At 36.1% G+C, this 25135-nt stretch overlaps 1 protein-coding gene across 2 annotated transcripts in view; it reads right to left on the reverse strand.

Annotated features, from left to right (window-relative positions):
- Window positions 1-304: 304 nt before the first annotated feature.
- Window positions 305-25135, reverse strand: part of rasa3 (RAS p21 protein activator 3) — a 57616-nt gene continuing 32785 nt past the window's right edge. Inside the window, exons 7-24 of one of the 2 annotated variants that reach the window (XM_052578483.1) lie at window positions 25038-25110; window positions 18861-18934; window positions 16890-16994; window positions 16644-16803; window positions 15833-15981; window positions 15641-15755; window positions 15488-15562; window positions 15282-15405; window positions 14014-14120; window positions 13853-13930; window positions 12918-12995; window positions 12760-12833; window positions 9718-9839; window positions 8846-8928; window positions 8504-8712; window positions 3422-3525; window positions 2939-3122; window positions 305-2207 (exon numbers count right to left, since the gene is read on the reverse strand). In XM_052578483.1, coding sequence (XP_052434443.1) covers window positions 2132-2207; window positions 2939-3122; window positions 3422-3525; window positions 8504-8712; window positions 8846-8928; window positions 9718-9839; window positions 12760-12833; window positions 12918-12995; window positions 13853-13930; window positions 14014-14120; window positions 15282-15405; window positions 15488-15562; window positions 15641-15755; window positions 15833-15981; window positions 16644-16803; window positions 16890-16994; window positions 18861-18934; window positions 25038-25110 — 1990 coding nt within the window. In that variant the 3' untranslated portion in view covers window positions 305-2131. The remainder of the gene's footprint in view (window positions 2208-2938; window positions 3123-3421; window positions 3526-8503; window positions 8713-8845; window positions 8929-9717; window positions 9840-12759; window positions 12834-12917; window positions 12996-13852; window positions 13931-14013; window positions 14121-15281; window positions 15406-15487; window positions 15563-15640; window positions 15756-15832; window positions 15982-16643; window positions 16804-16889; window positions 16995-18860; window positions 18935-25037; window positions 25111-25135) is intronic. The other variant, XM_052579315.1, reaches the window with a different exon arrangement.

Genomic DNA, 25135 nt, shown 5'->3' on the forward strand with positions numbered 1-25135 from the left:
CATTGATTTTATAGCTCTAGACATTTACTGGCTGAACCAGTGACTCGTGGTCTGTTTTATTTCTCCAAACAGGTTTTAGAAGAGAAACTTCTGAGCTCATGAGCAACATCTGAACAATAAAACATTCCTCTGGATGGAACAAAAAAAAACATTAATTGATCAGTAAAATCCATTAACATTGAAAAAAAAACAACAACTTGTATTTGTGTTTTTGCTGTAGAATTTTTTCATCCTTTATGTTTAGTGCTTTGAGTAGCTGTTTTGAAAGCAAACAGTATTTGAGAATAAAGACTCAAGACTCAGATTTCTTTGTTATTGCCTTCATTTGGACAAAAGAAACACGCGTGTCTCATTCGGTTGGTTGGTCTGTACACACATCACACAAACACCACTCTCCCTTCTTAGGGATCTGAGATCAAAATTCCTTCAACAGATCAAATACAGGTGAATTACTTATAGGTGACATTATTGCATACTTCACACTGTGTGTGTGGATTGAGTTCCAAAAGCATTATTCTGTGATATAAAAATAAACAGCATGTCATTTGGGAAGGAAAATGGGGCCGTTTTAAAATATCTAAGCACTGAAACATGCATCACTGAGGGATGTACAGAAACAGAAGAACCGTGTTTTAACAAAATACAACACCAAACTAACAAAAGTGAAGTGACATGTGGCCAAGTATGGGGACCCATACTCGGAATGAAGTGCAGAAGAATCTGTCAATCTCCAGCTCATATTTCACGCTGAAATCCTACCAAAATAAGAATCAAGTTTCTCCATAAAGAAAATAACGCATCAGTATTTTTCACTTTACTATGGTAGCTTGTTTCTCTCAAGGGATAAAGAAGAAAAAAAGTAATTGCAACTACTATGAGAAAAAAAGTCAGAATTGAGCGATAAAAACTCGCCAATAAAAATTTTTTTTTTGAAGATGTAAAGGAAACAAAGATTATTGGAGTATGTTTTTCAAGATGTTTTTCTACATTAGAATTTCACTTTCAATTCAGTGTTACTTGGTATTTCTAAGTGTTTGTGAAATTTACTAGCAAAATTGTACAAAGCATTTTTCAGTGCAATTACCTTACAATTTTTTCTATTTCCTTTCTATTGCCTATATATTTATTTTTTTACATTACTGTAAAATAATTTGCAATGCAAAAACTCTTAATGCTTGTAAAATGAATTTCAGTTTCTTTAAGCTTAAATGTATGTGTGTGTGTGTGTGTGTGTGTATATATAGATAGATAGATAGATAGATAGATTTGATTTTAGGGTGAAATATAAGCAAAGCATGATCTTGACAGATTTCATGAAATGCATCAAAATAATTACATTCATATGAAATGTCTCTATAAAGTGTGATGTGATAAAATGGAAGTTATTAATCATAATAACTGAAACACACTCACGCAAGCTTGCTTCAGATTTAAACAGACACACACACACACACACACACACACACACACAAACAAAGCAAGCTGTGAGACACAACAGAAAGTATAAAAAGCGAAATGTGATGCTGAACACAACTGGACCCACTAACCATCAGAAAGTGGTTTAGTGTCACGCCACATGCTGGAAACGGCTGGCATAAGGACGTCTGCATGCTTTAACACACACGACATGACACATTTCCCACAATGCAGCACTGCTTCAGCTGGTGTGACGACAACACAAGGGTGAGTAAAGGGAAGTGCAGGCAGAAACAGAGCAGGATATTTCTATACGAGTTAAAAACATGGTTACAGTTCATCAGGTTCAGCCGCAGGTCTCATCCACTGACATCTCAAAACCCTTTCAAAGCAAAGGATTGTGGGATCTGTCCTTTGGCCCAATACTCTGTTTATAAAAACATGATCCACAGCTAGAGGACATCTGGTCGAATCCTAGCTTAAAAACATCATAAAATGTTATAACATGCCGTGAGGCGGAGCTACATGGTCCACAGGTGCGTGTGACGTATAAAGTGCACGGCAGCCCACGCTATTCAAGGGAAGATGTTGATTGATTAAAATCATATAAAAGCACCAGAGGTTTAGCTTTCATCTGTGGCCACCTTCCGGTCAATCACAACTCAAGAGTTTCCTGTTTGAGATGCGACTGTTGCAGTGTCTGCAGTGGGCGTGGTCAGATGGAGTAGGTGGAGCTTTCTGATTGCTGGCGAATGTAACACTGGAAGCTCTGATCACCGATTGGATGTTCCCTGTAAACACAAAAACATGATGCATCAGAACAGAACTTTCTTCCTCTGGACACAAATAACTTTGACTTATAGTAAATCAATGAGTCAAAGTACTGTTTTTATTTTGGCATTTAGTTTTATACTATTATAGTATATATATTCATATTTTTAATTAGATTTTATGTTTATAGTTTCAGATTTTTTTTTTTTTTTATTTAATTTTTGTATATTTATATTAACTTTAATTGACGCTAGTAATTTTATTTGCTTTATCATTTTATTTGTTTTGTATATTTCTGTTTATTTTTTATTAGTATTTTAGTTTTAGTAGTTTTGTTGTGCTTTTATCTTTTTATACATTTCTATTTATCTGTAAATTATTTGTATTTTAGTTTTAGTCATTTTGTTAGTTGTTATACATTTTTTATATTTCTATTTACCTTTATTTCAGTTTTAGTTTTAGTCATTTAACTTAAACTAAGGACAGCTCTATATTTAAAGTCAGATATAAAAAACAACTTTATCGGCATACATGCAATACAATTGCATAAAGCAATATATAGTATATATCAATGGCCTGATTTTCTATTTTGTTGACAAATGCAAAGTATATTACTGTTCAGTTCTAATCTCCTAAATGCAACTATAAGACATGAAGATATTAAGATTAAACATGAACATCATGGTTTTCTGCTTTGAAACAATGTGTACTAACTGATCTGGTCACAGATGAGTGGTCCAGTGATACTTACTGGCTGCCGTACTTGGTTTTCCTGAACTTGTCTCGTTTGTACTGCATGTGCTGCTGCTCCAGTGTCTGTACGGCTGAGATGACGAGTCGCAGGGTTTTATACGTCTCCTGCGGGTCGTCGATCACAAACGTGGAGTATTCCTCCTGCTCTGGGCCATCGTACACCGACTTACTGCCACAGGCCTCTGGATGGAGAGATGAGACACATTACAGGACAGATGTGTTTGCAACCTGCTGCATGTTGACTGTCATAGAAATACCTCACTATTCTTCACAAATAAAAGATGATAAATGAGTCAAAGTACTATTCAATTATTTTAAACCAATGTTATTTTGGTATTTTATATATAGTATTAAAGTATTTATTCAGATTTTTCAATTAGCTTTTTTTAATTTGAGTTTATTTTAGATTTAGTCATTTTGTTATATGCTTTTGGGGGGGGGGGGGTGGTACTGGCAGCTTGTTCCCTCGGCTCTCACTCACCCTGCATCTTCACTAGTTTGGACATGTACGTGCTGTAGAGCGAGTAGATCCTCTCCGTCTCTCTGTCTCCATCCACGTCCAGCTGGATGTTGGCAGGAAGTCCCCTGAACGACACAAACAGACACAGACTGTCTGAACAATCACAAACACAGAACCGGTTTTAAACCGCAGGTGGACATGGTCATATGTTTAACTAATAGATGTCACCATACTTCATTAATTGATAAATCACGGAACATTAAGATAATTTCTTAAATGTTATGTTAAAATATGCAAATGAATTATTCTCTTATTGAATATGCAGTAATTCGCATACATTTCCAGCACATACATTTGAACATTGAATAAAGCCACTTTCAAAAATCTTGTTTATTTTTGTCGACATATTAACGTTTTTTTGCAGAGGGAGATTTGGATTTCTCTTTTTATCACTCCATGAATCAGAAAAGACTGTCAACAGACAAAAAACTAATATTTTTTTAGGAATTAAATGTTGTATAAATAATAAAATAAAACAGAATACAACTGTAAAGTTTGGTGTATGTAAAGGCTGATTCATACTCATACGCCGTAGCCTACGCAGAGACGGACATCCTAAACCATAAGTTCATAGTCTGTACACCTCTCCAAAAATCTAACAGCGTGTCAGTTCTGAGCAGACCGCAAGCGCTGTGATTGGTCTGCTAGAATCCCTTCCTCCATATGTACTTGAGTTTAATATGTGCACTTTAATATATTTTAATGTTACACATTCTTATATAAAATAAAACAAAGTAAAGAACAAGTGTCTTGTCTTATCATTTATTATACTACATAGCATTATACAGCAGTTTCAGTATACATTATATACTTCAAACGAAGTTCATTTTCGTTCTTTGTTTTGGGGCAAAAAGAAGTTCGAAAAGACTGGGCGACGGTAATATTTCGACACCCCCGCGCTGCTGGAGGCGGGGTGTAGATTAATATAAACATGACTCACGACGCTCGTGCGTATCCCCACAACACAACAATGATGAAATGATGAAGTGTAGGCAATCTAGGTGTGAGAGGGGCACCAATGGTCAGAATATTAAAGACAAAAGAATAATGTTTAGCAGCAGTTCAGAGTCAAGTATCATATTTGCAACACAAAAGAACCATAATCAGTCCTTTATGGGAAGTGTGAATGGCTCATCTGTAAAACTTTAGCATGATGTGGGAAAAAATATTGGAATCAGTTTGTTGCTTTATTTTTATTAGTGTTCATTTATTTTATTAAACTGGATAAATTGTTTTGATAAAAACAAAGGTTTATTATTGTATGTTCATTTGGCATTTCATTTACCATTTACCCCTTTAAATTTGCTTGTTGTAAGAACAACAGCAGCAGTAGCACTGTGGTGTAATGTTTATTTGAAACATGTATTTGGTACTTGCTACCTTATATCTTTACCCTTTCCTTTCATTCTTTTCATGGCTTTGGAAAACTTGTCTCGAATGTTCCTCTGCTTCGCTTTTTACATAACTCATTTGGTGTCATCGACACCAAGCTTCATTGCTATTTCTTTCTAGAAATGAAATACTGTCTCTACATCTTTAAAGTCTGTCAGCGAGCAATCTTACAGGTGCGGATTTCAAAACACACCCACCGATTGTGTAACCACCACAGACCAATGGAATCTGAAAGGTGTTTAGGAGCCAAACAAACTCAGAAAGTTCGCTTTGGTGAGCCGCTTCGAACTGCTGAATCGAACTCAAAACAAACTTTGTTTTGGCCTGATTTTGTTCGAAATTACGTCATATAAGTTCGTTCTTCGACTTCGTTTGAAGTATATCGGGGTCTGTACAAGTCCTTGTGGAAATGGAAAGAATGCCATCTTCTACTGTTCCGTTGTTGTCTCCTTTTTGTAATTTTAAATGATTTGATATTTATTTGCCGTTGTCAAGGCTACTGTATAATGCTTCTCTGACAAGCCGCTTCTTCAGCTTTTGCCATGGTCTGTGGGTTATACAAGCAATGCCCGTGGACACTGCAGTCTTGCGGTCTGCATGTGTAGTGCATGTCAATGTGGACAACGACGCAGAAGTATAAAAAATACTGATGCATAGCCTACGGTGTAAAGGAAGGCGGAGTGTAGGCCCGACGCCGAAGTATAAATCAGCCTTAAAAGAGAAAACTCTTTAAAATATATGGATTGTAATTGAAATCTACAAACACAAATAGATTAAGTGCAATAAAAGAAACATTTAAATGTTTATTTTGGATGTTTTCCGTTCACAAAACTGACCAGAGCATTAAAAACACAGGTTAAATGGAAAAATAACACTAGGTCTAGAAACAAATAGTTTTAGAGGTGATGCCTCTTTTAACTTCAAGAAAGCATCATCACGTGCAAAGACATGAGGCATCAGTGCAACATTCAAGCACGTCCGACTAGCACATTTACACTAGAGTTGTTCCGATTCCGATACTAGTATCGGAAATATCACCGATACCACAACAAATTCTGGCATCACCATCGGCGAGTACATGAACCCATATACCGATCCGATATCATTTTCAAGACCTAGTTATGACCGCTAGCTTTGCCTAACCGCTGCACAGTTCTTCTTCGCTGCTCAGAATGCAAAGACAGGAAGTTGTGCTGTGTTGCCACAAGCAACCCCTGTTAAGAGCAGCAAGGAAGAAATGAAAATGCGTTGGCAGCACTGATCTATATATGACTGGATCCCTCATCGCGTTCTAAACTGCCAAAAGACAGTGAAGCCCCTTTTATATTATAGATCAGTGGTTAGCAGTATGTCTGCTGTTTAGCAGTATTTCAGACTGGACAAACCAGACAGTAAAATGGCGACTACGGATGCCACAAGTACTGGCACTTCACTAAGTACTGGCACTTCCAAGTCGTTGCTGAAAATGTAAAAATGTGATGATACCAGCTTCTCTGTAGTACCGGTAGTAAGTTTGAGTATATTCTGTCCCCGCAGCTGCGTTCATTCGCTTTCGTGTTAGTTTAAGCGCAGGGCTCCATACTGTAGCCAAATAAATACTAGTGTCTGTGAATATTAAACTGCAAAATACTATTTAAATATTACTCCTTCAAATTCTACATCTTTGTGGAAGACGGCCGCAGATGCGCGGGAGCTTGCTGTTTTGTAGTCTCTGTCGTGTGTCACTATATGAGGATACGAACACATCAACCGTCACTTCATGAGAATTTACCATTTCATTTGAGAAAACTATCATATCATAAACACAGACACTCAAAGATCTTCATGGCGAGTAAATTGACAATACATTAAGCTACTGTTGTAAATGTACTGTCTAAATCTATTATGTAGTTATAATACATCTCCATTAATAATAATAATTATGCCTAGACGGTTGCTTGTTTTTTTTACTTTTTTGTTGTAAAGAGATTATCTGATGAATATAGAATTTTTTATATTCCTAGACTTATTTGTTTGAATTTTTTTATACAGTTATATTGTAAAACTAAAATACCTTTTTTAGTTTGCGGTGTTAGATTTTGGCTGCATTTGAAGTCGCTTAAAGGGGGGTGAAATGCTATTTCATGCATACTGAGTTTTTTACACTGTTAAAGAGTTGGATTCCCATGCTAAACATGGACAAAGTTTCAAAAATTAAGTTGTACGTTTGAAGGAGTATTTCTGTTCCAAAAATACCGGTTTGTCACAAGTTTCGGAAAGTTTTTTTCGAGTATGGCTCTGTGTGACGTTAGATGGAGCGGGATTTCCTTATATGGGTCCTAAGGCACTTCTGCCGGAAGAGCGTGCACTCCCGTATAGCAGAGCACTGAGAGCACAACAGACTTCACTGATCAGAGCGAGAGCGTCGCGAAATGTCACAAAAGAAGTGTGTTTTTGGGGGCCAGGGCAATACAACCCTGCACAAATTACCAAAAGCAACAAAAAACAGCATTAAAGGACCAGTGGATGGAGTTTATTTTTACAGAGCATCAACGGAGTTTTGCAAGTGTTTTTGTTTTTCCCTGCATTTCGAAGATGCTTGTTTTACAAACAAGGCCCAGTTTGACGCTGGATTTGCACATCGTTTATTTCTTAAGGATAATGCAGTCCCAAAGAAAAAGGGTCACGATCGTGTGTTGGAACCGCAGGCGGTGAGTAAAACTGCTTCAAATATCTCTGTGTTGTTAACTTAGCTATCAGCGCGTAAGCACATCAAGTAAACAACATGCGATGTTGTCATCAAACTGCACTTTCCACATGTACAGCTTAAAAAAAAAAAAAAAGACGACAAAGTGGAACTTAGTCATTTTCCAAAACTGCTAAGCAAATATATACAGTTTCAGTACGAGACTGATTGCTGATGCTGCTCTTGTTCAATTTCAGCCTCTGGATCTGATTCTGGATCATAAATATATGCTGAATCTGACTGTTAGCCATGGTTTGTTTTGGTCGGTTTTGTCCTCACGGTGTCACAGCTTCCACATGCTCTCAACACAAAAGCCGACTTGCGCTTGTCATTCTATAGCTCCGCCCACACGTCACGCCTCCAGCCGGTCGTGTTTTTCCGGGAAAAATCGGTACAGACTATCTTTCTCTTATGAATATAATAAAACTAAAGACTTTTTGGAGTTATGAAGGATGCAGTACTACTTTATAGGTACTCAAGATTAACAGGATATTGAGTGAAAACGAGCATTTCACCCCCCCCCCTTTAAGAAAAGAAATAATATTACTGTCAAATTCATGTCAGATAATAAAAATACTGTAATAAATACAGTAGTTCACCACGTATTTGTTCATGTTTTATCAAGGGATAAGTCTGAAGCACACCATAAAATAATTCTAGCAATTTACCCAGGGCTAGTAGTATATACAGCTGTATATACAGATACACACCCAGGTATCGGATCAGTACTCGGTATCGGCCGATACCCTGAGCCCAGGTATCGGAATCGGTATCGGGAAGAGAAAAAGGGTATCGGAACATCTCTTATTTACAATGCAATGGAATACAAAAACTGATTCTGTGTGAATGGCCTCTGAGTCAAACAAAACATTTTTCCTAAAAACCTAAAAACAGAAACAGTGTGGTCCCGATGCGTGCAGACTCACCCTGTGCAGGGTGTGCAGCCGGGCGCAGTGTCTGCAGACAGCTTGCAGCAGAGCCAGTGTCCGTTGAGGAAGGCAGACGGGTGGTATGTGCTCAGACGCTTGCGGTTACACTGACTGACCTTGGTTAGGATGTCGATCCAGTCGCGGGCCTCCACGCAATTATTGGCCTGGATGTAGAGCGCCCTCTCTGGCTGGATGACCTGGAACATCTGCAGGAAGAACAACAGAACTGATGCAGATGTTCAAGCAATGATGCTGCTCATGCACTGCTGAAGTGACTGTGATAACATTATTGATGTCTATGAAATGCATCAAACTTGAATCTGAAGCAGTTTCCCTTACGTTTTTCATTTTGAAGGACTCTTCCTCTAGTCTCTCTACAGCCAGGATGTTCTCAATAGGGATGCTGCACAGAGCACCCTCTCCTGGACACAACGAGGGACACACATCAGTACTGATGACCACACCAGCCCACACAAACACATCAATGACCAACACAAAACAGACTGATCACTTAAAGATAGATGTATAAATGGCTGTACTGGCAGGAAAATGTTTGATTTGTAAGTGTTTGTTCAGCGTTCTCCTCAACAGCAGAAACACACTGACCTTTCTAATTTTATATATGACTATCCTCATATGTCTCTGTCTTTTGTAATAAAAAATACACATGCTGTTCAAAAGTTTGGAATAATTATGATTTGTTATGTTTTTGAAAGACGTCTTCTCTGCTCACCAAGGCTACATTTATTTGATCGGAAAAAAAAACCAACTACAATAAAAAGAGTAATATTGTGAAATATAATTTCAATTTAAAGTAAGTGTTTTCTGTTTGTATATATATTAACTTCCATCTATTCCTGTGATCAGGTCTCGGCTGCTCAGCCCAAATCTGAATCAAACCTGTATGTCTGGGGGAGTGGCTTGACATGCAAATTTCACTTCTCAATGTTCACTGGCCTTTCTTGTACGACTTAGAGGTGACTGAGGCTCTGAAGTGAGACCCTATATGTCAGTATTGACGTTAACCGCAGGGTTACACATGTAACCAAGATGTTTTTTACCCTTCTTTACACTCTTTTTATGACTGCTATTCTGATATTCAGCAGTGTTGATGTTGTTCTCCTTCACAAACACACAATGGGATGTGCTTCAATACTCCACAGAGGGACAGCAGATGCCTCACACACCTGTAGTGAGAGTATGGGACAAACCTTTTGCGTTACTACCTTTGGTTTTATGGTAGGTGAACTCATGGTTGGTCAAGCGGAACCATCTCTTCTTGAAGTTCTTCAGACCGAAGCGGTTTCGCCCTTGAGCTCGTTTGATCATGAATCTGGAAGGTCAGAGGAGAACAAGACTTTAGTGAAGGTCTACACTCAGACTCCCTCCAGCCTCAATCACAAACTAACTACAATCTGATTGAAATTAATAATCAACTCACAGTATTCATTAATCATATTAATGATTATTTTCACAATAAACATCCTATTTCTCTCTAAACTGGATTATTCTGACATCCTGTTGAACAACCGCTGACGTTTATTTCCAGTACTGTCTTCTCAATGAATAATGGACATTTGTACTTTCAAATCCTGTAAAATATTGTGTACATACAGTATAATTTCTGCATTACAGCTTATTATAGTTAATTAAAATGAACACGATCAGAAACATTTTCATTACTTGAAATAAAGTAAACTTTATATTTACATTTAGTCATTTAGCAGACGCTTTTATCCAAAGCGACTTACAAATGAGCACAATGGAAGCAAGTCTTAGTTAGCTTAAAGCAGTATATGTGTAGTAAGGTTTTTTTTTGTCGTTTTAATTTTTCTATAATGAATAAAAAGAAAACATAATAGAAAATAGAACAGATAATATAAAAAAAATAGAGCTAGTAAGTGCTGTTGTTTTTATTTTGAGAGAAAACAAGCAGTTGGTAAATGAATAAAGTGCAACTCTAAAAGGGGCAAGTTTTTTTTTAAAGAATATAATAGAGAGTGATAGAGTTAGAGGGTCAAATAAAGAAGGAAGAGGTGTATTTTTAGCCGATCCTTGAAGACGGCTAAGGACTCAGCTGCTTGGATTTGTATTGATTACTTTATTTAAAAAAAAAAAAAAACTTTTAAAAATCTCTCTCTCTCTCTCTCTCTCTCTCTCTCTCTATATATATATATATATAATAAAAATATTATTATAATATTAAAAATTATCTCAGCTAGTTTGCAAGGCAACATTTCACATTTGTTTCATTTAAATTGTAGTACTAAAATAACAAAAACTAAATCAACTAAAATTAATAAAATAAAAATGAATAAAACTAGATAGACATTTTTAAAAGGAAACTAATACAAATGTTTATAGTTTAACTTGAAGTTCTGAAATAACTGAAGTTAAATAAACTGAAATTTATAAAAAATTATACACACATATTTTAAACAATAATAATGACAACAACAACAGCATTTTTATGCAACTAAAATTAAGATGAAAGAAAATATACATATAAAAATATTTTAAATGCTAACAAAACTATAATAGTAAATCTATGAAACTAAAATAACTCTGATGAGATTTCTAACATCTCGCAAATTCAAACTAAATGGAGAACAAAATTCTGCTTCTCAGATGCATCTCCTGAGAAAAACCCCGGTAATCTCCTCTAGAGAGAACAGAGTCTCAAATTGTGCTCAAAAGACAGAGATCTCAATATGAGCTCAAACATCTCCTCAAATGATCTGAGCTGCTCCGGGTTTGTTTCATAGTAGTGATGGGAAGTCCGGTTCTTTTCCGCGAACTGGTTCTTCGATTCAATAAACCAGTTGAAAAAAACAGTTCACCGGTTCTTTTACGCTCTACGTAATGGCGTCAAGTCTATCAAACATTCAAATATATAAAGTCAATCATAACTTGAATCAGTTAAAAACCTCATAATCATGAAAAGTTTACAATTAAATTTTGCAACAACGCACCCAAATACAGTAACAGCAATAATGTGCATATGAGTATTTAAGTCTTGAAGATATAAAGTAAATAAATTAGGTGTCATCAGCGCAGAAACCATGATCCACTTACTATACATAATCCATTGCGATATATTTGTTATTAAATGAATTTACGTTTAGCCAGATTGCCCTTGATTCAAGCCTTCGGTTTACCCGCGCTCATAACATTAGCACAGGATCAGTTCAGAATCAATCACCAAAAGAATCAGTTCAGACGCGCTCAGTGTCAGTCTGCTTCACGCTGAATCACACATGCGCATAATCTACAATTTAATAAAATACACAGATTAGATACATTCATCTTTGAAAAAAAATAAAGTTAAGCTAAATAAAAGTTAAAAAAAAAAGTTATTTTATCACACTTTCTGATGTTTAACAAAATACTTTGATATGCATTTCGTCCTCTTGAAAAATTACACGCCTGCGCAGTATCATCAGCTCCTCGTTTCTCGAATCGGACTCGTCCGACAGAAACAGTTCTCGGTTCAGTGTACTGGTGATCCGAAAACTGATGGAACCGGTTCTTGACTCGGGAACGAGAATCAGCTCATCGGTTCTCAATTCGGACGCGTCCGAAAGAAACTGTTCTTGACTCGAGAACGAGTCAATCTTTCATTCGTTATCTGGCTCGGCTCGGTGTTCATCTTCAGTTCTCTCTTCACAGCAGTTCAGTCAGTTTACTGTTTGAGTAAACGAATTACTCCGGGATATTGGTTTGTTTGAACTCAGAGGGAGTGTCAGACACATTAAAAAAGTCAAAAGCTTAAGTCATTTGTGGATTAATGCGTATTAGAGATGCGAACCGTTTAAAACGATTCAGTTCGATTTGGTGAAACAACAGAATGATTCATTCGCAAACCGGACATCACTATTTTATAGCAACTAGTGAGTTTGCAGACGGTCTCATGTTCTCTGAAGGGTTTGCACACTAGAAAGGGTCTGTGTGTCTGTGCTCACTAACAGGGAAGGGAGAGTCCAGCAGGAACATCAGGAGAACAGCAAACACATGGATAGTGTTTCTTATCCTGTCTCAGATACTGAGGAGGCTATGATGGGGGTCACGGGGTCATGTATTAAGGGTCAAAGGTCACAACGGCATCTTACCTGCCAGAACCTTTGGCATCAAACCTTTTAATAACGAGTTTAACACTCCTGCGTCCAGCAGAGAAACACAAACACACACGCTGATTTGTATTCATGTCTCACACTGATACAGTGACACATGACGGCCGTTTGAGCGTCTCTCACCCTTCCTTCAGCATGATGGGCGTCTCAATGATCTTCTGATCCCAGTGGGCCGAGGACGAGATCAGATCCAGGAACTGCGACACAGACAGAACACATCAGAACACATACTGAAGCAGAGATCTCTGAGATATACAGTATGATAGACACGAGCCACTCACGTTCTTTACTGCATCGGCGTACTTCTGCTCGTTGAAGTAGTCGTAGAAGGCAGCCATGTAGGACTCTTTGAAATTGGCCTGTCAGAGAGACAGGAGCATTCATTATCACAGAGAGGAGGATTTCTGTTCCCAGGAGTTTTTCATCAGATATCAGTCTGCATGTCATCATCAATACATTTTAAAGAGCTATGGAGGTCAAAAAACATTGAATCTACATATTATTATGCTAAAATGTGTCTTTGTCCTGCACTTTCTGTTCAGCCTCGTTATGAGCTGACATTATCCACTTTTAAAAATAATGCTTTGTTTTTGGTAATGTAAATCAAGAAATAAAATATAAATATTACATAAAATATTCAAAAAAAATTCATTAAAATAACAAAAAAAAAATAATGAACTTACCAAAACTAAAACTCAGGTCATTGCAACACTGTCAGAGTCAAGTGATGAAAATATGGCACCATGTGCTTTTCATTTTCATAGGTTTAACGCTATATTATCAATAAAAATACGTTAATTTGACTAGACACCAGAGACTGGAAATGTAAAGCATTGTTCCACTTGGGTGAGACTTTCATGCTCAAGAAAAAGGTGGATAAAGAAATACATAAAAATGAATAAAAATAAGAAAAGCACATCAAATGACTGAAACCTAAAACCGAATGAATAATTAATTAAAGCTATGTAGAATATGTATAAAAACTAAAATGACAAAAACATGTTATACAATTACTAAAACTATATTAAAAAAACGGAAATTATAAAAATAAAAGCTAAGTCATATATTAATAAATATTATGATAGTATATAAACAATACTAAAATAAGTGACTTCATCACAACTTTCTTACAGTGTGTATTAATTATAGTTACAATGTTTTAATATTATAAATAATAGTTGTAACAGTAAATAAACTATTGATAATTTTCACTTACAGATTTGGACTTGGCCAGGCTTCCCAGTGTTTGGATGGTTTTGGAAATGAGGGTCAGTGTCCGAGACGTGCACGGATCCTTTACAGTGACAAAGTAGATCAAAATAAAACATTGGATCATGATAAAGAAGCAGAGCTGGACAGAGAGGAGGCTGTACACACCGGGTGATGTGGACGCAGATGGAAGAGGTTCGGTGACAAGATAGCAGGGGCGAAGAAACGGAGGAAGATGAAACTGCTGACAGCCGTGTAGCGCACATCCGGGTCGTCTGTGAAAACACATCATCCTCATCATCACCACAGATCTCTGACTGAGACTTAACTAAAACAACAGTCCTGCTCTCTGCAGTGCTCATCTGTGATCTGAAGCATGGTGGCAGTATAACACTGACGGCTCAACACAGCAGCAAAAACAAACAGGAAGCTGGCTTGAACACAACAAGTATACAGAGAAACAAATGCTTGGTTACGGGACGCTTATTACTGCTAACCTCATTCCAAGAAAATCAAGATAAAACTATAAAACTAAAATCATTTAAACAATCAGTTTTGCTTAATTGAAATCAAGCTATATATATATGTGTGTGTGTGTGTTCGTGTGTGTGTGTGTGTGTATATTAGATAAAAAAACTAAATGACAAATTATAAACGCAAACTGAAAAACAAGCTGAAGTACAAAATTATTAAAACAAAAACTGAAAGAAAGATTCATTATTCCTATTTAGAAATATTTAAATATTTGCAGCAAACAAATAACAAAATGACTAAAACTTAAATAAAAAGTAATATTACAACTGAAAAGATAAAAATAAATGTTAATTAAAAATAATTGCTTGATCTTTAAGAATTGTTATTGTTAACAAAAACTATTAAAAATAATTTTTGGTAATTGAAATCAAGCTGAAATACAATAGATATTAGATGAAAAACATAGAAATTACAATATTTAGAAATCACAAAACTAAAAATTAGAAACAAACTGAAATACAGTGAATTGAAATACTAAAATGACTAAAAGACTAAAAGTGTTTTACTTTAGTTTAATCCGAAGTACTGAAATATATTCAGCTAAATGTAAAATGAAAATAGACATATAAAAAATGAATAAAACCATACAGACAAGACATAAAAAAACCTAGACACAAATGACTAAATTCCAAATTCTTAATTAATTAATTGAAATATTAGACAGAAAACTGAAATTAGAAATGCTTTCTTGGCAATAAACTGAAATATAATAAAACTAAAATTAATAAAACTGAAAGAACATTTTTATTAAAATAACAGAAAAATTACCAAAACTTAAACTAAAATATAATGACAAAATGAACCAAAAAGAGACCTTAATCCACTTGAATGCAAACGAGAAGTGAGTTTTTTTAAATGGCAGAGTACAGAGCTGTCAGATCTAACGGTGTGTGAGCATTTACCCTGAAAGCGTGAGGCGGCAGACTCCCGCAGTGAAAAGAAGATGTCACACATGACGGTGGGACAGCTCACACCCGAGCTGGTGATGACGTTAAAGATCCGGTCCACGTACTGCCGCAGGTTTTCCTGAGGACACAGACACACGTCAGCTGATATCAGACTGATGGCTTTAGTTATCAGGTTTGTGCCCAGATCCAGACAGACTCACCCTGTTTGTGTCTAAGTTCTCAGACTCCTTCAGCTTGACGGGGTCGATCTCACAAGGTTTGTGGTCCGTGCAGATCTACACGCAAACAACAGTGAACGCAGTGCTCACGATCAGACTCAGTTATAATAGAGAGGACACTGAGACCAGACTCACTTCATCAATGATGGGTTTGAGTGTGACCCGCAGGTAATGCATCCCCGCCAGCTTCATGGTCTCATCAATGCATTTGGACGTCAGTGAGTTTCCCCGGAATATGGTGTTGGGATCCCTGGAGGGACGGGAGGAACATCGTGAGGAACGTGAGGTAGAGGCGTTTGAGCGCAGGTGACATGTGTTTGTACTCACTGTGTGCGGTTGATCTCTGCGTGGGCAATGGCACTGAGGAAAGGCACGATTTTGCCATAGTGCAGGAAGAGTCGCACCAGCGGGACAGCGGCTTCCTGCTTCTCACGGCACACCTCGCCCAAGATGTGAGCCGCAGACGCAGAGACGGGCTGCACACAAACACAGTTGATCAATAATGCTATAAAACTAAAAATTATTTAATCAGGTGAGTGAAATCAAGCTGAAACAAAAAATATAGATACATATTAGTGTTGTCTTGACTGAAATGCAATAAGTTGAAGAATTAAAATGACTAGTTACAAATTAACTATGTATTATTTTACGTTTGACTCATTTGAAGCCTGAATGAAGATCAAAAATAAAATAAAAAATTACTGTGTTGTTGTTTTTTTTACTAAAACTGAAACTATGAAAAATAACTGAAATTGAAGTAATTCAAATCAAATTGAAATAAAAAAAAAAAATTATGAAATTTGAAATGTTGCCTTGGCAATGAACTGAAATACAATACGTGTAAATACTAAACCTACTAAAACTGATTGAAAAATTATTGAATTAATTAATGATATATATAAATAAAAATTATAATAAAAATGGCAGAAGCAGATGATAAAATTACTAAAATTAAAAATACAAAATAAAGATGGAAAATATTACATTTTTTATACATTTTATTTATTAAATTAGTTATTATAATATTTGTTTATATTATAATGTAGTACCTCAGAATTGGTAAGAGTAAATAGATACTCAACACACTTCAACAGAACTAACTCGATGAAGAGCAGCAGACACGCGTGAGCTCACTGACCTCGATATGTGCGGACTGCAGCAGCAGCAGGTCTCGGAGCGGGTTATAATGCTCTGTGGGGAACACATGGTCCTCCGTGTAAATGATGTTGAGTCGTAACGAGCCCAGCTCATCCGCCTTCACTGATTTATTGCCGTTATCTCTTGGCTGCAGGAAGTACCTGAAAGAGACGGCGGAGCAGATGATGAGCTCAAGAACACAAAACACGAGCTGCTTCAGGCAGAACATGCATGAAGAGAGTCGTACCATGCATCATGAACACCAGACTGTCCTAGGACCTTCAACGGCACCCGTACCTCTCCGAGAAACTCGTCTCCGAACTTTAGATTGCTGGCGGTCCACAGATCCACCCTGAGAACAGAGTTTACACTTATTCACTAGCATCCATGATGTAAATGTGAATTAAAACTATTATTTATATATTAGTGTTGGCCAACTAAAACACTTTAAACAAATATGGTGCTTTTTTTGCAGCAGTATTCATTTTAAATAGCAGCAGGTAAAATATTTTTTGTAAATCTCAACTTATAACATCAATGTAATCAAATTAAATATAAAACCAAAGCTATTTCCCACTGCCAAGGCATTAACATGAACTAAATATTTTATAGTTTATTATAGAATTTTTATTTATTTATATTATATTTGTCATGATGTCGGCTCAACATTGTGATGTCTGTCAGCCATCAGCAACTGATGAAGGCATCATCTCTCAGCCCAACCCTACTATATATATGCTGAATATCAAAAAATAAAAGCTAATTCAAAATAAAAAATAGAACATAAATAAGACGAAAATAACAATATTTCTGTCTTTCTTTTTGGTTTAGTTTTAATTTTGAGGATATTTAATGACCAGGTTGTGATTAGCCCTATTCAAACAGTAATTGTTTCTCATGTGGACATCTGTAAAAATACATTTTCATGGCACCTGAGAGATGAAACTCATGGATTCAGATGGCGATCCATTCACAGTGGAGAAGTCAGTTCTGTGATCCTATGAACCCGGGAACGTGCTGCTCTCGTGACATATCATATATTCATATCATTTTCCTATTTAATAATATCCCATTTATTATTTGATTATTTAAATCTATTTAAAAAATGGAAAACAGATGCAGTATAGTTGAAATGGTTTTCTATCTTGCATTTTATCTCCCTCGAAATGATAGATGTCATAAAAAATGTGGAGATTAGCAGAAATATGCTAAGGCAACTCACACATAAGGTAAACATAAAGCTGTTGTCTTAGATTTTTATGTATGTAATTGTAGGCCTATGTTATACATATTTTTAAATTGTATTGCATACCTTTGTTGGCATAATAATAACCGATTTCAAATGTTTACGTGCTGCTCAAGTTTTTTTTCTTATTGATTCTTAACAGTTGCCACTCTAGGTAATTCATCCAGGGATTTTTTGTGGGTGGTGGGTGAAAAACATCCACATATGGATTCAGACGCAATAAAATCAGACCGACCCCTGTAAATGTTGAAAATCGCTTATGTCCCCATGAGAAACAATTACTGTCTGAATCGGGCTATTGTTACAAAAACCTAAAACAAATACACACAAAAAGATTTTTACTTGAAAATAATAAAAATAAAAATAAAATACATTTTCATGATGTACTAAAATAACAGTAAAAAATAAAAAATACAGTATGTAGACAAAAAAGAAATCAAAAACTTTAACTATAAACTATTACAGCCTCTCAATCAGACTAAAATAACACCGTTAATGAAACACATTCCCATTTCTGTAAATGTACAGTGTGGGAATAACATCCTCACTGAGTAAAACAACAACACCTCAGTCATATCACAAAAGAAACTTAGATGAAGAACTAGGTCTCTGCCATTATCAGTAACGAATCGTTACATGCTGAGCATTCAGTTCCTATGATAATACTGCACAGCTGCTGCAGTCACTGCATGTCCTCATGAATCTGATGCGGTTTACAAACAGCATTCCTTATTAGACTGCTGCGAATATAAACTTCACATCAAAGCACATGATGCGCAAAGATGCTGAATTACAAATACAGACTGCATCTGAGAATCACACATCCACTCACACGTTTGTAAATGTGGTTTATGGGGACTCTCCATTTTTGATGGTTCTCATACAACTGTACAACTATATTTTGTATCCCATTTGGCCCCCACTTTATAGGGAACACCAGGTACACACACAATAACACACACACACACTCACTTAAGCGCAAGTTTGTCCACGTCATCCTCTTCCACGTCGAACTGTCGTTTGGTGTAGCTCAGCGGTTTTGTCACCTGTGAGATGAAACACTGATCACTACATAAGCAGATATTTATAACATGAGGGCTGGGGGGGGTTCAGATTTGAGCAATTCATTCAAATGTATATATTTTTTTAAACTGAGGAATTTGTGCTGAAAAACTAAAAAAGGCTAGGTTTTGAAAAAGCTGTTTCATGTGCAAGATGCTGCAAAAGATGTGAGACACAAGCGCAAAAAACAGTGAAGAACTACTACTGTATGTTTGATATTTCATGTTAATAATCGCCTGTTATACTGCCAGTTTGAATCGCCTTGACTCTATGAGTTGACCTCTTAAACTGAATGTCTACATTTGAAACAGAACATCTGGACATATGTTTAAGACAAGTTTGTACAGTATTCACCTTCATATTTCATGCATATTTTCTTCAATGATATTTAACAAGTGAATCTGTTCTACATTTACACCGAATAGAACTTTCATTAACCAGATGTTTTGCAGGTTTTTAACAGAAAATGTTACTTGAACTATGTTGTAGTTACATCCAACTAATTGAAATGACATCGATTTTAAGTTCAATTACTAAAAACTAAATGGAAATTAAAAAACAATAAGAGAAAGTTGCTTAAATCATGTTGTAGTTGAGGTTAAGTTGATTAGTTATATGAAAAAGAAATAAATCAAAACAGTTGTCTTGAATTGGTTAAACATATTTTTACAACAGACTGCTTGACTGACCAGGTTAGACATGGTTAAATGACAAGGAGGGTCAGTTAAACAGACACGTTTCTGTGAATACAGACGGATCCTCCAGAGACACACGTCCTGTTTGATCATGAGTGAACAATGCACGTCTGATGAGGATGTTTATCTCACACTGAGCTGATGATGATGATGATGAAGATGTGTGTCCAGTGTGGGTGGAAAGACTGTGGCTGCGAGGGCTGCATGATGAATGGAGCGGATTGTGTGTCTCACAATCAATCACACTCTTGTCTTGTTGTCCTAAGAGCTGCATTCATGTGTGTGTGTGTGTGTGTGTAACTTATGCAGTCCAGAAACAGAGGCCTCGTTTACACTGCAGGTCTTGATGTCCAATTCTGATGTTGCCTATATCCGATGTTTTTGGCTGTCCGTTTACACGTTCTTTCAATTGTGACCCATATCCGATTCATGTGTTTACACTTGCCATACCGCCTGAACATCGTGCATGCATTATTGTAATTTACCGCCTGCACATGTGCTTCCTCATGAAAATAATGTGACTTGTGCTGACAAAACGAGTCACAATGAGCAATTAAGAAAAAAAGAAAAAAGAAAAGAAAAAAAATTAGGGGGGGAAATGAAATTCTCCATTAAAAGACCTTCAAAATGATTTATGATTTATAATGATTTGTTGGAAACAGACAAAAAATTACTGAGTCACCCATTTGAAGTCGATAATGAAGTCCTCTATCTTTTCTCATTATTAATTATTATATTAATAATCACAATACATCTATTTTTTTTTATCTTTTGCTATTTGCATAAGAACAGATGCAAAAAAAAAAACAGTACAAGTAGCCTAGAAAGAAACAAAAAATGCATTACTTTTATAATTGTATGCATTACCTTTATCATTTTATATTAAGATATAAAATGATAAACGTAATGCATTTTTTTTTTCTTTCTAGGCTACGCGTCCTGTGTGAAAGCACAATGAGTCCGTGTTGTGGAGTATGTGTGAAACAAGCGTTGCAGCCAAAAAGAGGAGCAGGGTCTGTTGTTTGGAGGTTTTTTGGTTTCCAAAAATCCGACGTCGAAAAAACATCCATTTTATGCATGTGCTGTCGGGCTAAAATTGTCGCTAGAGGTGGCAACACAAGCAATTTGCTCCCTCATCTTAGCCGCAAGCACGTGTTGGAATATCAACCAGCAGAAAATGCATTGTACACCTGATTATGCATAAAAAAAAAAAAAAAAAAAAACGAAAAAAAAAAAAAAAAAACTGTCATAAACCGGAAAACCGGTAAAACAAAAACCTTTTGGTCAAACCGCCCAGCACTACCCAACAATGTATACATCAGATTTTTTCCCCCAACAGCATTCACTGAAGAAAGAGCAGATTATGTTTGTGTGAATTCTGAAATACTGTAATTCTGTATACATGTATGTGTGTATTTATCGGGAAATAGAAGTGCCGTTATATGCATGCACTTCGAATGAAAGTCAGTGTGAGAACTATGGATTATAATACATTTAATTTTTTTTTTTTTGTCTGTAGCTCAAAACAGCCCATGCAAATTTACACTAATTTAGCCAGCACCGGTCACATATAACATAAACCGCAGAGAATGCATGTGGTTTTTCCCTGTTTACAATGTCATAGAACAGATCTGTGTCACATAAGAGCAAAAAAATTGGAATTGGATCACATTTAGCAGGCAGTGTAAACGAGGCCATAGAAACCGGCTGTCATGTCTAACAACACGAACACTAAACCCTCAGGAAACACACAGATCACTGCGCAGGGTGTGGACACTTTCACGCGGTAAACCACAGCAGTGTTTCCCACTGACTTACACTCTATGTGTGGGAGCACTTCCCCTGGGGGAAATATATATATATATAATAAGTATATTATAATAATATAATAATATATATGAGTTCACATTTACAACTCTGCTCTGGGTTTTTGCTGTGTAAAAAGTGGTAGAGCATTGCATTAGCAGCGCAAAAGGTCATGGGTTCAGTTCCCAGGGAACACACATACTGGTAAAAAAGTGTATAGCCTGAATGCACTGTAAGTGGCTTTGGATAAAAGTGTCTAAAATGCATAAACGTCAATATAAAAACACCCACAACACATTTAGATTTTGAAATGTGCAGTGCTCATGTTTATTCAACAAAGTCAAAATCTTGTGTAAAATCTGTTTGTGGTGGTCAATTTTGATATTGTGGCAGGCTACCACAAATAAATCAAGGTATGGGAAACACTGCACAGACTAATGCTGGCACCCCAAAACCTCAAAGCAGCAAAATATTAGAGAAGATCATCACTACTAGTACTGCTGCATTATTTAAAGCAGAGATCTGCATGGCTGCCTGTGAATGTTGTGTGTTGTAGGGTGTGGAAAGTGTTATAGTGAGAAACCACAAGTGTTTGTTTTAACTGTAAACACCTGAAAGCTCAGATATGATCTATTTTCATATTAAAGGCTTCCAACTGAACCAGCAGAACATAAACATCATGAACAGCCAATGATTCTTATGACGTCTCTCCTCGTGAACACCTCATCACTCTCAATACCTTATTTTGAGTTTACTGAAATTAAAATATCATGCTTTCAATGTGAAGCTTCTTCTCAATGGCTTTGTGTGTTCATGTTTGATCTTACTGATGTCATATTTATTTGAAATACGTATCAGAGTCGTTTTAGTATCATTGAGATACTGTTATAGTTTTATTCATATTTTGAATCAGTTTTTATTTTTATATTTGTAAAAGTTAATTTTGTTTTGTGGTTTTTTTTCTCATTATATATATATATATATATATATATATATATATATATATATATATATATATATATATATACACACACACACACACACACACACACACACACACACACACATACACATACACACATTGCCCTCCACTACTATTGGCACCCTTGGTAAATATGAGCAAAGGCATCTGTGAAAATAAATCTGCATTATTTATCTTGTTGATCTTTCTTTAAAAAAATTCACAAAATTAAAACATTTAATTGAAGTAAAACAATTGAAAAACAATTGAAATGGGGAAACTCACATTGTGAAATAAATGTTTTTCTCTAATGCATGTTGGCCACAATTATTAGCACCCCTAGAAATTCTTATGCGGAAAACATCTCTGAAGTAAATTCCCATTCATGTTTACAGTTTTTAGCACATCAGGGTGACTAAGAGCATGAAATTATCCAGCCACAACTTCCTGTTCCACAGGATTATAAAAATGAGGTACACAAAGACCAAATTTCCTTCATCATCCATAATGTAGTAAACTAACTAACTGGTTCAGTTTGTACACACAGCTTAAATGGAGGGACTGAGATCTCTCGGACCAATCTAAAATATCTTAAACTGTGTTCCAAAGGTAAACGGAGGTCTTACTGGTTTGGAACGACATGAGGGTGAGTTATTATGACATAATTTTCATTTTTGGGTGAACTATCCCTTTAACATACTGTGTCAGGCACTTTTATAAACCGAATAATTGTGTACTGGAGACGTGACCTGTTTCAAATGATTCAACACGATTTGGTGAACTGATTTGACTGTTTCACTAAGAAGATCCAGTTAAATAGAACGATTCGTCCTTGATCCGGACATCTCTCGACAAAACCAATAAACGAGGAATTTGTTGCATCCAGTGGGGACATAATTACCGATTATAAAGACTTATACTGTCTTTTTACATGTTGTGTATCACGCCGCGTAAACATAAAACCATGTCTGCATTTGTGATTGGAGAAACAACACACAACAAGCGCTACTCTACACTACCTAAAACCCGCATTTGAATCATCTTTTACAAATTACAAACCCGATTCCAAAAAAGTTGGATTGTCCTTGTCCTCTTTAGTCCAGATGACATGGCGTCCCATTTTTCCAAAAAAAAAAACCTTCAAATTTTGATTCATCTGACCACAGTTTTCCATTTAGCCACAGTCCACTTTAAATGACCTCTGGCCTTGGCCCAGAGAAAATGCCTGCGCTTCTGGATCATGTTTAGATATGGCTTCTTTTTAGACCTATAGAGTTTTAGCAGGTAACAGCAAATGGCACGGTGGATTGTGTTCACAGACAATGTTTTCTGGAAGTAAACTGTTTGAGTAAATGAATTACTCCGAGATATTGGTTTATTTTAACTCAGAGGGAGTGCCAGCCACATTAAAAAATTTAACAGCTTAAGTCATTTGCGAATTAATGCTTATTGGAGATGCAAACCGTTTAAAATGATTCAGTTCGATTTGGTGAACTGGTTCAAGAAGATCCGGTTAAATCGAATTATTTGTTCGTGAACCGGACAACCGGACGTGCTCACAACAGACACAGAAGAGAAGACAATAATTAAAGTCATAGTTTTTGTTATTTTTTGACCAACATATATTTTCGATGCTTCAACAAATTCTAACGGATCCTCTGATGTCTCATGGACTACTTTGATGATGTTTTTATAACCTTTATGGAGGTAATGTTCGCCATTGATAAAGATATTAAAGTAGTTTTTCATTTTTTTTGTTGTTGTTAAAATTCAAAATAGTTTTTAAATATTATTGGATGTCACTGTTTCCACCAGTCGTTGCACAAGTTAAGGTTACGCACAATGACGAAAGCACGTTAGGGCGAGCCCTCCCGGAACTCATTGAGATTGCATTGCAGTGCCTGCAGTTCGAAAAAACATTTTTTTTAATGGAAGTCTATGAGAGCACTCGAGGCGATTCTCAGTTTGACAGAAATCGCCCAAAAAGGGGCGCTACTACACAAAACACGACTCGACGCTGATTGGTCTATTTAAAGGCAGAACAAACAGTCTAGAATAGTGAAAGCTAGCGTAACACTGTGGTTGAATGTGAAAGAAAAAAAATCCTTCCCTTTCCTTTGGTGGTGCGTAATGGAGAAACCACCAATGGTTCTGAATATGGTTAAATGTAAAAGTTTGCTGTTAAGTAAGTGGAACTAAAATACATATTTATAGTCTCTGAGATGTTTCATTTTATTTACAAGTATTTTACATTATTTCTGAATGAAATCTGATAATAAAATCTGACTGATACCGATGCAACTTTTTTTTTTTTTATGCAATTTAGATTTTTTCTTCTTCTGGAAAATACAGTAATACTGAAGTTTAAGAATAATCTACATGTAAAAAACAAACAAAACAATAATAATAAACACATCTGTTTAGCACTAATGTGAACATTGGATGGGATGCCCATTGATTACAAACAAAACTATAATATAAAAAAAAAAAAAATCAGGAGCAGACTTCATGCAAACTCTATTTAGCAGGAGTCACAGTGCCACTTCACTGAATCATAATGTGGTTTAATATGTCACATACTGTTAAAACACTGAGTTGTCACGTCCTTGGACAAGGAGTTCCTACCTCAAAAAAGAACACCTCATCAAACTGAGGATTGTTGGTTTTCCGTTTGACCTTCGTCTTCTTGGCTTCTGACCTGTGAGCGGTGAGAAAATGCATGT

The sequence above is a fragment of the Carassius gibelio genome, chromosome A1, assembly GCF_023724105.1.
Source record: "Carassius gibelio isolate Cgi1373 ecotype wild population from Czech Republic chromosome A1, carGib1.2-hapl.c, whole genome shotgun sequence".
Classification (NCBI taxonomy): domain Eukaryota; kingdom Metazoa; phylum Chordata; class Actinopteri; order Cypriniformes; family Cyprinidae; genus Carassius; species Carassius gibelio.